The sequence below is a fragment of the Acartia tonsa genome, chromosome 12 (genome assembly GCF_053477335.1).
Source record: "Acartia tonsa isolate MP-2025a chromosome 12, ASM5347733v1, whole genome shotgun sequence".
NCBI lineage: Eukaryota > Metazoa > Arthropoda > Copepoda > Calanoida > Acartiidae > Acartia > Acartia tonsa.
In genome coordinates this window covers 15,155,939-15,170,749 of record NC_137271.1, presented here as the reverse complement: position 1 = coordinate 15,170,749, position 14,811 = coordinate 15,155,939, and the positions used below count along the sequence as shown (strand labels likewise).

Below are 14,811 nucleotides of genomic sequence, written 5' to 3'. Positions count from 1 at the left end.
TTAACATTTCCGGCGCTATTGCCTGATAGTCCCAATTAAAGGTCAGCACAGGGTCCCCACCCCATAAACATACAATTATTTAACCTCTGCCCCCTCTATTCTTTTACTTCAATATGTTTAGACCCTGGTTCTTCTGTGTTTGGACTTCGCCTTTAGAAGAGAGACAGTGTGCCATTAATAATAAAAAGGTAATGTCTAGAAGCGAAGCTACCCTAAAAGTAGGATTATTTCTCACGCAAGTTTGTATGCATATTTGTCATCGATAACGACAAATGCTTCATTGGAAATTTTTTAAAATCCTTATATTAAAGTAACAGGATGTGTGTTTGTCTGTGTGTCTGTTTTAATGTACCGAAGGATTCGCTAACCGCTGAACCGACCGGGTTCTCCTTTACAGGGTAGCTTCTCATACGCCTCGGGAAGGTTTATAACTATTTAAGGGGAGGGTACCGCCACCCACCCCAGAGAAACCGACAAAATGAAAAAATATATATAAAAAAAACGCCGTCCTGCAGACATTTTTGTAATTAGTTTAAAACATAACTAACACCATCTATCGGCGAAAAATATTTTTGGTAAATAGCTAATTTTAAATTAGATTGAAAAGAAACAATTTTATGTGTCCCTAGAGGCCTCTAGGGGCGTAATGTAATTGCAGCACTACTAATAGACCTAATTGTCCTTGTAATCATAGGGTTCCGTGTCGCAGGCCTGCGGGAATCCTCGGATCCAGATTTCTGGAAATGATACTATTTGTTCCATTAGATTCCAGGTAGGTTTTTATTACAGGGTTAAGATAATGGAGGGGAAATCATCCTTCTCCCAATTAAGTTTTTTTTAAAGCCAAGTTAATGGTTATATAGAACATACGTGGATGTTATGACAGGGGTATAATTGTCGTCAAATTAGGTTGCTAACATGGATATCATTTATTGGTCAGTTTATTCATCCAGTAGAAGGGGAGAGGATAGGGTAAAGGGGTTATCGTTATTTTAGTCAGTTGGGACTTACAGAGTACTTGAAAATTTGGTCCAACATCCAAGTAATATTTTATATTGATTTTTTAGGCTAAATCCATTGACCACGGGGCCTGGGCTTGTATTGTAACATACGACGAAGATTTTAGATCACAGGTGCAGTAATAACATAAAAAAAAAACAAGGATAACAACATCAATAAGTAGCGAAGCTCATACAAATCATAGATGGACGACAAACGGACATGTAAAGGAAACAAGGATGACAACACTCATAAAAGCGAAGCACTGAAACGGTAGAACAAACGGACATTAACACTTGTATAGTGTTAGAACTTAATTATCATAATATAAATTTATAAGAGTAAAAGCAAATTTGTAAGTAAATTTGTTGAAAAACTGCTTGATATACTTACATTTTTAAAACTTGATTATAGAGTTACTTCGCTTATTACATTATACTTTGTTGTCCCAGGAATCAATATACCAAAAATTATATCAATCTGATGATTAGATCACATAAAAATTTGTGAATAATAAAAAAATAAAAAAATCAACATGTTTGAAATGGACGTACGGACATTTTGGTAATGATTATAGAGTTGCTACGCTTTCTAAATCGTACCTAACTACTACAGGAATCACCATGCAAAATTTGAAATCGATAGGACAATTCTAACATGCCTAAATTAACGGAAAAAGCTATCCGTTACGGACGTAAGGACGGACCGACCCTAATTATAGAAAAGCTTTGCTTTTAAAAAGAAAGAGTGAGAATATCCTAAAATTTTAATGGTAACCAAAATTAATATTATCTCCTATTCGCTGGCTTAAAACTTTTATGACAAATTGATTGGTTGGTTCAAAGTAGTAGTACCCAAAATCCAGTGGTCACACCCAACCCAGTTGTAGGGATCATGTCTAATACCCCCCCCCCAAAAAAAAAAGGGCATCCTTATAATAAAGTAACAGGATGTCTATGTGTTTGTGTGGTGTGTTTGTATGTTTGTACCGAAGGATCTCGCTAATCGCTAAACAAATTGGGTTCTTCTTAACAGGGTAGCTTCTCATAGGTCCCCGGAAGGTTTATGACTATTTTGTGGGAGGGTACCACCACCCTCCCCAGAGAAATCGACAAAAAAATTGAAAACGCTGCCCTGTGGACATTTTTAAAATTAGCTAAAAACATAACTAACACCAACTATCGGCAAAAAATATTTTTTATATATAGCGGATTTTAAAATAGATTGAAAAGAAACAATTTACAATTGTACGTGTCCCTAGAGGCTTCTAGGGGCGTAGCTGCTAGTTCTAATAAAAAGAAAAAAGTAGATATTTATTGTACAGCTAAAAGCGGACATAACATATTTATAAAGTAGTTACCTATACTATTAATAATAATACTAGTACATCAATAATGTTTTTTGCTAATAAAAAAATTATTTGGACGTAACATAATGGGATTTGAGAAATCAATCATATTCTAACATTGGGATATCACAGGGAGGGAGAGGATAATGGCAATAAAATCAATCTATATCCCTTTCTATCCCCCAATAACAATAATATGCCCTGTAAATGGATGTAGAATACGTTGATATTATGACAGGGGAAAATTTGTCGTTATTTTAACTTGCTTCTATGGACCTCATTTATTGGTCAGTTCGTTCATCAAGTAAGAGAGAGGAAGATAGGGTAAAGTGGTTGGGGGAAATCGATATTTTAGACAGCTGCGAGGATTACTTTTTAGTGTACTAATTATAATTATTAGTTATAATAATGGAAGAATAATATACGGGGATATTATGACAGGGGAAAAATTTTCGTCAATTTATGTTGCTATTTCCTCGGTTATTAATTGGTCTTTTTCTTTATCCAATAAGAGGAGAGAGGATGGTGTAAAGGGGGATATCATTATTTTAGCCCGCCACGAAGAATCACTTTAATAGAGAACATGAAAATCTGGTGTAAGATTCAAGTAATAATAAATCCATTATCATAATATGTCTGTTATCTAAAGCAATATTGTGGATATAAATCATTGAATTACAGCAGATTTTCATCCATATGAAAATAAGGTTTTTTTCTATTGTTCTATCCCCTTACCCCTGTATAATCTTTATTATGATTAGGTATGTGCCAAATAGGTGAGGGGGGGAGAGGGGATGGCAGAAATCTAAAGGGATAAGACAATGGTGGAAAATTAAGGACATTTGTACTTTGTACAACCCAATTAAAGTTTAATAGAACCCCATTAAGCTAATTAATAGCAGAACAAAATCATAAAATTTATTTTCAACTAGTTCCCTTCCTTCCTGAATAAAAGAAAAACAACTTGATTAAAAAGTCTTTGAGTGCCCTTTTCTACTATTTGTTAGATAGATGGATGTCCCTAGAACTATTTTTTGGAGGGGGGGGGGGGATATTTTTTTAGGATTGATAGACTATTAAGTTTCATAGCACATGTAAGTCTTAATAAATTAAATAAATTAATTTCTAACAATGTTTGGATTCGTTTCTTTCGTCACTAGATGCTTTGCGTTATTATAAGTTTTATGATTTAAAAAAAAAAAAATTTCTTTGTGCCAAAAAGCATTCATACTAAACTTATCTGAAAATGTGTCTGAACGAGTAGGTCGTTAATTTTGTTTCGTCTTTTAGATACATCATCTGCCATAATTTACTCCTAACAGTTTTTTCGGGAATAGTCCCTTCCGTAACATCGCCCCGTAAGGGGCGATTCGTCGTATTTTTAAAATGGCTTTTTATAGGTTATTTTAGGTTAGGTTAGGTTATATTGGGTTAGGTGATTGCCCCACAGGGTTAGGTAATAGGCCCCGCAGGGTTAAAGCCCCCCGCAGGGCTAGAAATAGGAGAAAAGCTACTGTGAAAAATACGAAGAATCGCCCCATAAGGTGCGATGTTACGAAAGGGACTATACCCGTTTTTAATATCATCGTATTAAAATCATTCTTGTGAGACTCTGAGGGGTCGAAGGTCTGGACCAACAAAACTGGTTTTAATTTTATGATTTTTATTTTGATATTCGTAGAAGATTGTCTGCAATACAATGCTCAGAACCGATCTAATACAGAGGATTTTAATCAGTTTTTAGAACCCATTTTTGAAATAATGTTTACATGTTATAACATAACGTATTGGGAAGGAGGGCGGTAAAAAAGCCTAGAATCATCCCGGGATCCGTTTGAATATAATGAATTCAGCTTTTTGCAAAGCTTATGAACATTCTTTTACTTGTTTTAATGTGCTTATATTCCCCAAAATCCTAATATATTTAGCTAATTGACATAGGATGAAAAAATAATAAGATTTAGATATTCTTTAAATCTTTTAATGATTTTTTGTTATTGTGTACATTGATCTACATAATTATTGCTAGAACAATTATCAGAGATCTAAAGGGATAAGACTATGGTTGATTAATTAATGTACATCCCCAATGTTGATACACAAAATTATCCCTCCTGTAGATTATTAATAGGGGTTTAAACGTTTGGATACTAAACTTAATGAACCAATCAATTAAAATTAAATAATAGTCCGCAAATCTGTTGAGCCAACGAAGAAGAAAAAGTGATTACAAAATATTGGGGACTAGTGTCCCCTCCCTCCCTCTGAATGTAATAGAAATTTTTTTCATATAAATAATTAAAGTCTTTTTTGTCCGTTACGATCTCGGGAACTATTAAACAAATTGAGTACTCTCTTTTAGGGAAGCTTAACATAGGTCTAGATATGGTTTTATGCTATTTTCTATTAAACTGAGGTATTGGGATGGCTCAGGCTATTTTTTGACCCCTCCAAACCCATTTAATTACAGATGCAAAGGGCGCAGCCTTTAGTAACCATAGAACTGAATTTAAAATGCGTCAAATAATTCATAAAATATAACATTGTTTCCAGAATGGCTTCGAAACCGATTCTGAAAAATCATGTATCGTATTGTATTAGAGCCAGTTTTCTACGAATATTAAAATAAAAAACAAAGTATTAATACCAGTTTTAACTTCAGCCAGATGGGGTAACAAAACTGGTTTTAATCTTATGATTAGTCATTTTTATCACCGCGGAAAGCTGTCTATAATACAATGATATATATAACTAAGATATTATATTATTTTAGAAAATGTTTGTAGACCTGCAAGTCGCCATGATTCCATCCATTCTTATTACCCAAATCAGGTAATACAAGAAACATTACATTTCTAGTTGCGCAGCTACTTTATATATGTAATAGCGGCTACGGGGGCGGGGGTTAGTCGACCGCCCCCTTTTTTAAATTTTAGTTTTAGAATGAAATAAAAAATATTTTAGGTGGAATTTTTTTTTTTAATTTAAGAGGTTAGGGGCCCCCTCTCCCCCAATAAATAGCTCAAAACCATTACAGGATCAGTAGGTACAGGGTGCGCCACATAAATCCGGACTTTTTCTTATTTTAAAAAAAATGAACATAAAATCGTCAATTTTAAAGATTTTATTGAATTTTAAAAACTGGGAAGCAAACTAGCTATATGACTATTAGATTATTCAATAAAATCGCCGCCAGCCTCAATCACCGCCTCTACCCGCCCCCTGAACCGTCCCCAGACCCTGGTCACCATGTCTCTGTCCAAGCTGGCGAAGTTCTCCTTCATAGTGGCAATGAGGGAGGTCTTTGTGGTATGGGCGCGTCTATTGGTTCATGCTTTAATGGCGCTCCAGGCCCAAAAGTCAATTGGATGAAGATCGGGGCTGCTGGGAGGCCATATCTCCTTAGGGACGTGAGTAACTGCAGGATCCAAATTCACCCATCTTTCAAGCTACACTTCGACACGGCGGCTCTCATTTGGGCCACAATTAAGCTAGAACCACGTTCAATACTTTTTTGGAAATGGCATGAAGATTAAGCAAGGGTTATCATCGCAACACATAGTCTAAAACGAGTTTTAAGGTTACAAATGGGCCCATGTAGTCGAGAACCGAGAAATTTTCACGAATTTTCACGATTTTTGACGTTTTTGACATCTCAAAATCTGCCACGTTTCACTTTGATGGAGTACTACGGTTAAGCCATTTCAGATAGAGAGCTCTAGTCTTTTCTAGTGTCTTACTTGTGTATCTAACAGTATCCCCAGCAAGTTGCATAACTCTACCTCACCTACAGATGGGCTGAGGTCATATTTAGTGGGCCCTAGTCAAGAATCCAGGGTAAACTTTCTGCGCGTTTCGATTCTGCCATGTTGAAAATAAGCGCTGCCAGCTCGGAGAACACGTCCTCCATCGTCTAAAAATTTTTATGGGCAAAAAGGTAATTACCCAATCTTTTTATAGTGTGGTCAAACGTCATGATTGGTCAAGTAGTTTTGGTGCTATGGCCGTTTGAAAAAAGTCCGGATTTATGTGGCGCACCCTGTATATTCCCTGAAGAGTAGAGCTCAATTGGTTTAGTGGTTACTGAGATCTTAAGCTTCAGACAGACAGACAGACATCGTACTATTTTGTATTATAGATATTCTAACGACTATGCCCCTAGCTCCTAGAGCACTGTATCAGAAATTGATGAGAAAGGCTAGATTAATTAACCAAAGAGAAGGGGAGAGGGCAACGGGTGGCAAAATAATCATCCAATTATTTCTAATTTTTAAAGTTAAGACTTAGCTAAATGTTAAATAATTAGGGTAAGAATGGGTAGTAGATTAGTTTATTTGACCTCTGGGCTACAAAACTGGGTAGAGGGACAAAGTGACTCAAAAATCAGCCATGTGACGTCTTAAAAATATTAAGGAGATGAGTGAAGAAGTGGGAAAGAAAACCCCTGTAAAAAGAGATGAATAGTCCCTCATTGACGTCACATGGCTGATTTTTATTCACTTTGTCCCACTACCAAAACTGGTTTAATCCTAAAATCTTTCCTTTTAATATCCACGGAAAGCTGTCTATAATACGATGCGATAAATAACTATTAATCTCTTCAGGGAAGAAACATCACTGCCAGAAATATTTAACGAGACTGAACTATCGGATCCACCTGGTGACTATTTTCTCAACTACACAGATACGCCTAGCGGACTATTTGAGAACTTCACTGATAATAGTTTTGATAATGATGAGAATGATAACCTAATAGTTGGACATTTAGGTAATAAAGTTTCTTGTATCCATTCGAAACCGATTAATATCCGGTGGATTAGAACCGGTTCTCATCTATACAAAAAAATATGTCTAGCATCGTAATATACACAGTTTTCTACGAATATAAAAATGTACAATCATAATATTAAAACCAGTTTGTTAGCCCCGAGATGCCGAAGGCACGGGCTAAATGATATAATTATATATTTTATATCTGCGAAAAGCTGTTTACAACACGATGCGAGAAATAACTATTATTTAATTGCATACTCTGCAATGTAATTATGTTCGTTTGTCTTATTTTGTCCATTTTTTGTTTCTTAAACTATAACTGAATATATAAACACTTTTCGTCCATTAATTTATCGACCATTGTCATGTCATTAGTAGGTTATACACATAAACTTTGATAGAAAAATTAAACTGACTTTTAAAATTTTCATAGTTTGTCAACGTATCCTGAGGTGGATCCTTAAAAAACTTTTTTGGCTCACTGCCTCACAAAAATCAGTGAGGCTCGCAGTGAGGCAAAATTATCCCCACCTAATTCTTAGCGAGCCTCACTGATTTTAGTGAGGCAGTGAGGCAAAAAGTTTGTTTTTAAGGATCCACCTCTGGTTTATTTATTATTCTAGGCCAGGTTAGGTTAGGTAATATTGGGTACTTGTGAGCCCGACAGGGTTAGGGCTTTAAAGGTTAGGTCGTGCAGGGTTAGGCTTTGCGAAAAAATTATTTTCAAATTTAAAAAATTTAAAAAAAAACAAGGACTAATATATTATATATTTCTCTCCGCAGGGCTCGGCAGCCGCGGGCCAGCCAAATGTGGGCCTCAGTAAAATTGTCATATAAAAATGAGCTAGATGTCTAAACCTCTTAAAAAACAGACAATCTATCTTTTCGGAATTTTTTGGCTCACAAGCGGGTTTAAATTTGAGGCTAATGCATGGCTGCTAAGCCCTGAAAAAAAATATTTAAAAAGCTATGATTATATTAGACATGACGAAGCCCATTTTGTTCCGAATTTGTATCACTTTTGAAAAGTGCGACTCCAGTTACGTCATATTTTTCTTTCCCGAAAAAGGGAAGGGGGAAAGAAAAAAAAAGGGAAGGGGGGAAGAAAAAAGAGATGAGAGAAAAGGGGGTTTTCCCCATCTCTTTTGAAGAGATTTTCTTCCCCCCTTCCCCTTTTCGGGAAAGAAAAATATGACGTAACTGGAGTCGCACTTTTCAAAAGTGATACAAATTCGGAACAAAATGGGCTTCGTCTCAGACATAATCACCCTTGTTTTGTATTAAGGTGAAGAAGTGAGAGTGGAATGTTCAGCTTTCAATGCTTTTCCAAGGTAACTTCACTCGCTTCACAAAACAGCAGTTAATTTAAAAAAAGTAGAGAAATGCATGTTTGTTTGTCTGGCATACGTTTACCTTAAATTACAATTGAATTGGCTTGTTTATTGGCTAATTTAGAACTTTATATTTGATCTTCCACTTTACAATTTAGTTTTTTTTTAAAGATACATTAAAAAATATCGTATTCGCTTTACCTAGAAGAACCATATAGCTACAGAGTTTAGCGAGACCTTGAGAAGCAGACAAACAAATAAACAGACATATAGACATTCTGTTACTTTAATATAAGGATTTACTAAATCCATGTTCTTAACTTGTTATTGCCGTGCTACTTAAATATTATTATATTATATTGTTATAATGTGAGCAATTATAGTTATTAATCGCATTGTAATATAAACAGCTCTCAGCGGATATAAAAATTTACAATTATTATTACATTATAGATTAATAGCTTCAAGAATTTACAAAAATAAAAAATTCTGTTTAATCCTAACGAGTAGCTGTGTTACAAAACTGACCAAAAAAGCACATTTTAAAAATATTATTCCCTTTCCTAAATTAGCATATGTATCAATATTGACAATTATATAATGTATATATAAAATTATGTATAGTATCGTATTATATCCAGTTTTCTACGAATATAAAAATGTACAATCATAAGATTAAAACCATTTTTGTAGCCCCGAGATGCCGAAGCCACGGGCTAAAAAAACTGGTTTTAATCTTATGATTGTACATTTTTATATTCGTAGAAAACTGGATATAATACGATACTATACATAATTTTATACATTATATACATAATTGTCAATATTGATACATATGATAATTTAGGAAAGGGAACTCATTAGGATTAACCAGAAAAAGAACGTCCGTACGTCCATCCTGCCCTTTTTATTATTTTTGTAAATTCTTGCAGCTATTAATCTATAATAAGAATGGTTTGCATGTCCACCTCTTTGGAAAGCGAGGGTTTTATTATATTTTTCAATAACATGATAAATTTGACTTTTTTGAGTTTTTTGAATTTTTTTCTTATGTTTTCTTCGGGTTCTTTGTAAGGGCAAAATAATCTTTGACAAAATTACAATACATGTCCCTGCTTTTTATGTTAATTTGCTTTTTGCATGATTACAATGTGCAAATAAGTTTTATTGTATATTCATAATGGGTATAGAAATATGTTTGATTTTCTTAGAAGCACATCTTTCCTTTATTTAGGGTATGTTTTTCTGTCACTCCGTTAGTTACTAAATTAAAGTTACTTCTAGATACAGTTGAAAGTAATGACCCTAAGATCCCTAAGATTGTCGCAGTCAAGCAACGACTTTGGTTTTAAGGTTCTAACTGTTATTACTACATATTTTTCAACATCTCTTTTTATGACGAAGTTTGGGCCGGATATTGAAGCCCACCTTCTCCCCGTCATATATGTATTTTTTCTCTTGTATTTCCCCTCCCCCTATCTTTACACACTTTTTTTCTTAGTGTGTGAGGAGAGAGTCATTGTAAGTAAGGGTTCGTTCAATCCCAATAAAAAAAAGCTTAAAACCATACTTTTCTAGGCCGGATATTTCTGTGGATATTTCATCGTCAGAACTTTGGTCCGGATTCAAAGACTGCAAGGATAAGGTAACTATAAATTATAGGGCAATAGATATAAATTTTTAGATCTTCATCATTTTTAGGCTTAAAATTTTTAGTTGGGTTGCTGTGTTTAGTGCCCTAGGAAAATGGGGTTAGATGTCACAGCTTTTGGCCTACCTTTTCTATTGACGTCATAGTAGGGGTAAAAAAAGTGGAAGGGGAAAGAGATAGGGTATTGGGTATTTCTTGACGTTAATAGAATAGGTAGGCCAAAAGCAGGGACAACTATCCTCATTTTGCTAAGGCATTATAGACAGCTACTATAATGTTTCATACTTAAACATTTAGTCCTAGATTTCTATAATATTTTACTTTTTATTAAAAAATTAGCCTGCTGAAAAACACGACAATTATCTTTTTTCGTTCTTTAAATATGTTATTACACATATTGTAAACGTTTCCGTAACTATGTATGTATTAACCCGCGATCGTGGCTCAAAACGTAACGCATCTGCTCGTCGCCGGGAGGTCATGTGCGCGACATAAATAGTAAGGATATATATAAAATATTGCAATTTTCACGTTTCCCTTACTACCTACTTACATAATTCTTTAAAGTCAACCGGACCGCGAGCCGCCAGCTACCGTCAACCGTACTAATAAGGCGATATTAAGCCTCTTATGTTAGTTGGTAATCTGCGCAAAAAATAACTACATATGTTCAAGTGTTCCAGTTGAAGATCTGTTCACAATGATTTCGAAGGTGCTTTGACTTTTGTGTCAGAACCTAAATTTGGACATAGTGCATTTTATTACCCTAGGTTAGGTAACTTCATTTCACTTTTCAATAAAATCTAAAATGCAGCGGTTTTTGAGAAAATTAGATTTGAAAATTTCAAGTTAAATTTTCATCCCCTAGGAGTTATCGAATAATCATGACAAGAAAAGCAAAGATTATTAATTTAAAATTTTTAACAACTTTGCTTTTATAAAGTCTTTCATAAAACATCTCTATATATGATTTATTTAAGGCTGAATTTCCGTGACCTTAGCAAAGCAACTGATAAAAATGGCCATTAATTAACTCCCTTCAGGAGTGTTTTATGAAGAACTTTATGAAAGCAAAGTTGTTCAAAATTTTAGATAAATAATCTTTGCTTTTCTTGTCATGATTATGCGATAACTCCTAGGGGATGAAAATTTGACTTAAAATTTTCAAATCTAATTTTCTCAAAAACCGCTGCATTTTAAATTTTATTGAAAAGTGAAATGAAGTTACCTAACAAAGGGTAATGAAATACACTATGTCCCAATTTAGGTTCTGACACAAAAGTCAAAGCACCTTCGAAATCATTGTGTGTTATTTTGTTGTTTAGATTGATATGACGGACAAGAATCATCTGTTTAATATCAGCAAAATTAGCAGGCAGATTTATTTTAAAATTCTATTAATACACTATTAAAGTAAAAGAATAGAGGGGCCATGAGCTATATGTAACTCTGTCCATTAGTTAGGGTTACTATATTGGGTTCTTGAAATCATCTAATAGCGTCGGAAATATAAACTATTAAACATGGCCAATTTCCTACAAAAGAATAAAAAGCAATTTGCTTGCAGACGAAAAGTGTCACCACCACTTGGACCACATACATCTATACTTATACATTTATTAACACACTTCTTTATCTCCAATATGGTATCAATATGCAGAGGAGGTAACGGTTCGAATCTCAGCCTAAACCTGATCATAACTAAAAAGTCAGAACCTGTAGTGCTACTATGTTAAATGCTAAAAGTATGGAGATTTTTTGAGCCTCAAAAACAATCGCAACTTATTACAAGTGCACATTAAGGACTAGCTATCAAAAGTTATTCAATCAAATGGTTGGATTATGATAGCTGAAGGAATTTCCGTTTTAAGAGTTATTATAATATTAGATATTTTAGATCAAATTAGGGAAAAATCAGCAAGAATAAAATTAAACATAATAGAACATTTTTTTTTCACAAATGTTTTTATATATTTTATTTGAGTAAGTTAGACTTAATAATAGTGTTTGATACTTTGATGTAAATACTAGTTATTTATCGAATCGTAATATAGACAGCTTTCTGCGGATATAAAAAATCTTTAAGATAAAAAATTATGATAATAATTTAGATATTCGTGCGAATAATGTCTGTAAAACAATTCTATACATGATTTTCAGTATTGATACGAACCCGTTCTATTATCTAGTAAAGATAATCATATTTTATTTTTACTAAAAAGTAAGCAAGAAACAATCTTTCTTTTAATAACGTAATTACATAATACGGTCCTGAGACAAACGCATGAGTGACAAATTTCAGAGTGGGAAAACGTCGGAGTGGACACTTAACCTAACCGAACTCATTACAAACCATACCATGAGGGGGCTTTTTGTATATTTACATCCTAACCTATTTACTGTAGAAATACTTAATTAACTTTGTCAACTCCGACGTTTGTCACTCCTGCGTTTGTCCTGGAACCCATAATTGCAAAAATGTTTAAATCAACCGCACAATACAAAATCAGTCTAATGTGTATGTTTATAAAGTGCTAAAGTGAGGGAAAGAGAAAAATATTGTATTGGCAAAAACATTATCTTTTGTCCAAACAAAGAGTTTTCATTCTGGCCATTTTCTATTCGGTCACTACATCCGCAGCGGTGATTTGCCGTAATATTTTAGCAGCTGCCAAGTGGAAACATTATTTTTTTTCACCTTATTTTACAGTCGCAGATTGCAGCTAAGTGATAAGAATTTATATTTAGCCGCATTTTTGATTAATTAAAAAAATAGCGGTCGCCAAGTCAGGCTGATTACAATGGGTTGTTTGAACGTATAGGGTAGGTATAAAGGGATGTCCAAGCTTTTAATTTTGAGGGGGGTAGTAAAACGAATTTTTAAATATTTTTGAAGGGGTTAAATGAGGGGTTTAAGGGTTTGAGGGAGGTTGGACGTCTATGTAGATTGTAGGAAGCATATCTATAAGTAAAAAAGATTTATAAGGTTTATAAGATTACAAATAATAAGTAGAACTATACACAAAAAATCGCATCATACTAGTTACGTTAAAATAGTGCCTACTACTGCTAGACTTGGCACGTGACACTGATAGTAAGAGTAGGGAAATGCCTTGGCCCATAAACAGGCTTATCTCATTCAAAGTTAGAACTTCCCTACATAGGTTGGGCAATTTAAGGGGTTGGTTATTATGTGTTGGATGTTACTTAACTTGATATCCTTTAGTGGGCGTTAGAGTATTTAAAAGCTAAAAATGCCTTTTGGTTCTCAGATAATCATTTCAAATCAAAGGTATAAAATACACAACCAAAAATATTAAACTTAACCCAACCTTAACCTTTAAAAAAGAAGGAAATGTTTTATTTGTAGTTTGATATTTATTTTTTAGTTTAAAATAAAAATCTGACCGTTAGTTTCTATTTGACCCAAGAAAAGAACGGCAGTCAAATTACTTGTACAGTCAGGTAATTTTTATTCTATTTATCAATTGGTAATAAATCTATTATCTATCTGTGCATCTTACCGTTTTATCCATTGGTAATATATCTATTTATTATCTGTATATCTATCAAATATTTTTATCCATTATTTATATATCTATTTATCTATCCGTATATCTATCTATCTTATCTATTTGTCCATAGGTAATGTATTTATTTATTTATCTGTATATCTATCTATCTTATCTATTTATCCATTGGTAATATGTCTATTTATCTATCTGTATATCTATCTATCTTATCTATTACTCCATTGGTAATGTATCTATTTATCTATCTGTATATCTATCTATCTTATCTATTTACCCATTAGTAATATATCTATTCAACTATCTGTATATCATATCTATTTTTGGTAATATATCTATTTATTTATCTGTATATCAATCTATCTTATCTATTTGTAATATATATATTTATCTACACTGCGAACCAAAAAAAATTGCAAATCCGAATTTTCAGAACTGCAGCTTCATTATGACGTAAAAAAATTGACAATGAGAGGCCACTATAAATTTTACCAATGATCAATAATGGCCTCTCATTGCATAATTTTTTTGTACGTCATAATCACTCCGACACTAATACTAGGTTCCTTCATTATACATTTGGGATGATTTAACTATACTAGAGGATGCGCTCCTTGCATCCAGGGATCAATGGAAGGGCAGAAAAATAGCCTAAAATCATCTAAGTACCTAAACAGTTCATCGATTAGCGAGATCCTTTGTTACAGATAAAAGCTTACTACTTTATATATAACTAGCGGCTACGCCCCCTAGAGGCCTCTAGTGGCACTTTAAATGTTTTTTTTTTATATCTAAAATATGTCTATGTTGCGTTTGACGTTTATGTTTGCGTTAAACTCTCTTTCTAAAATCAAGAAACGTAAAAAAAATTTGATTTTTTGTGATTTCTCTTGGGAGGGTGGTGGTACCCTCCCCCAAAATAGTTAAAAACCTTCCCGGGACCTATGAGAATATACCCTGTTAAGAAGAACCCGATCGGTTCAGCGGTTAGAGAGATCCTTCGGTACAGACACACAGACAAACATCCTGTTACTTTAGTATAAGGATGACATATTCTCTATTTACATCTTAATCTTTTGCTTAGCACTATATCACTTTTAAAGCGTATAAATTTTAATGAAATTCAGATATTCAAAATTAAATATTCAACTCCCGTTCTTAGTTTATTCATATGTTGAA

At 33.7% G+C, this 14,811-nt stretch overlaps 1 protein-coding gene across 1 annotated transcript in view; it reads left to right on the top strand.

Annotated features, from left to right (window-relative positions):
• Positions 1-14,811, top strand: part of LOC145333202 (uncharacterized) — a 37,454-nt gene that overhangs the window by 19,067 nt on the left and 3,576 nt on the right. The window contains exons 3-11 of the mRNA XM_080178348.1: positions 122-188; positions 695-772; positions 1,068-1,133; positions 5,121-5,179; positions 6,952-7,115; positions 8,406-8,451; positions 10,030-10,096; positions 11,428-11,477; positions 13,517-13,567. Of these exons, the coding sequence (XP_080034474.1) occupies positions 5,124-5,179; positions 6,952-7,115; positions 8,406-8,451; positions 10,030-10,096; positions 11,428-11,477; positions 13,517-13,567 (434 nt within the window). The 5' untranslated portion in view covers positions 122-188; positions 695-772; positions 1,068-1,133; positions 5,121-5,123. The remainder of the gene's footprint in view (positions 1-121; positions 189-694; positions 773-1,067; positions 1,134-5,120; positions 5,180-6,951; positions 7,116-8,405; positions 8,452-10,029; positions 10,097-11,427; positions 11,478-13,516; positions 13,568-14,811) is intronic.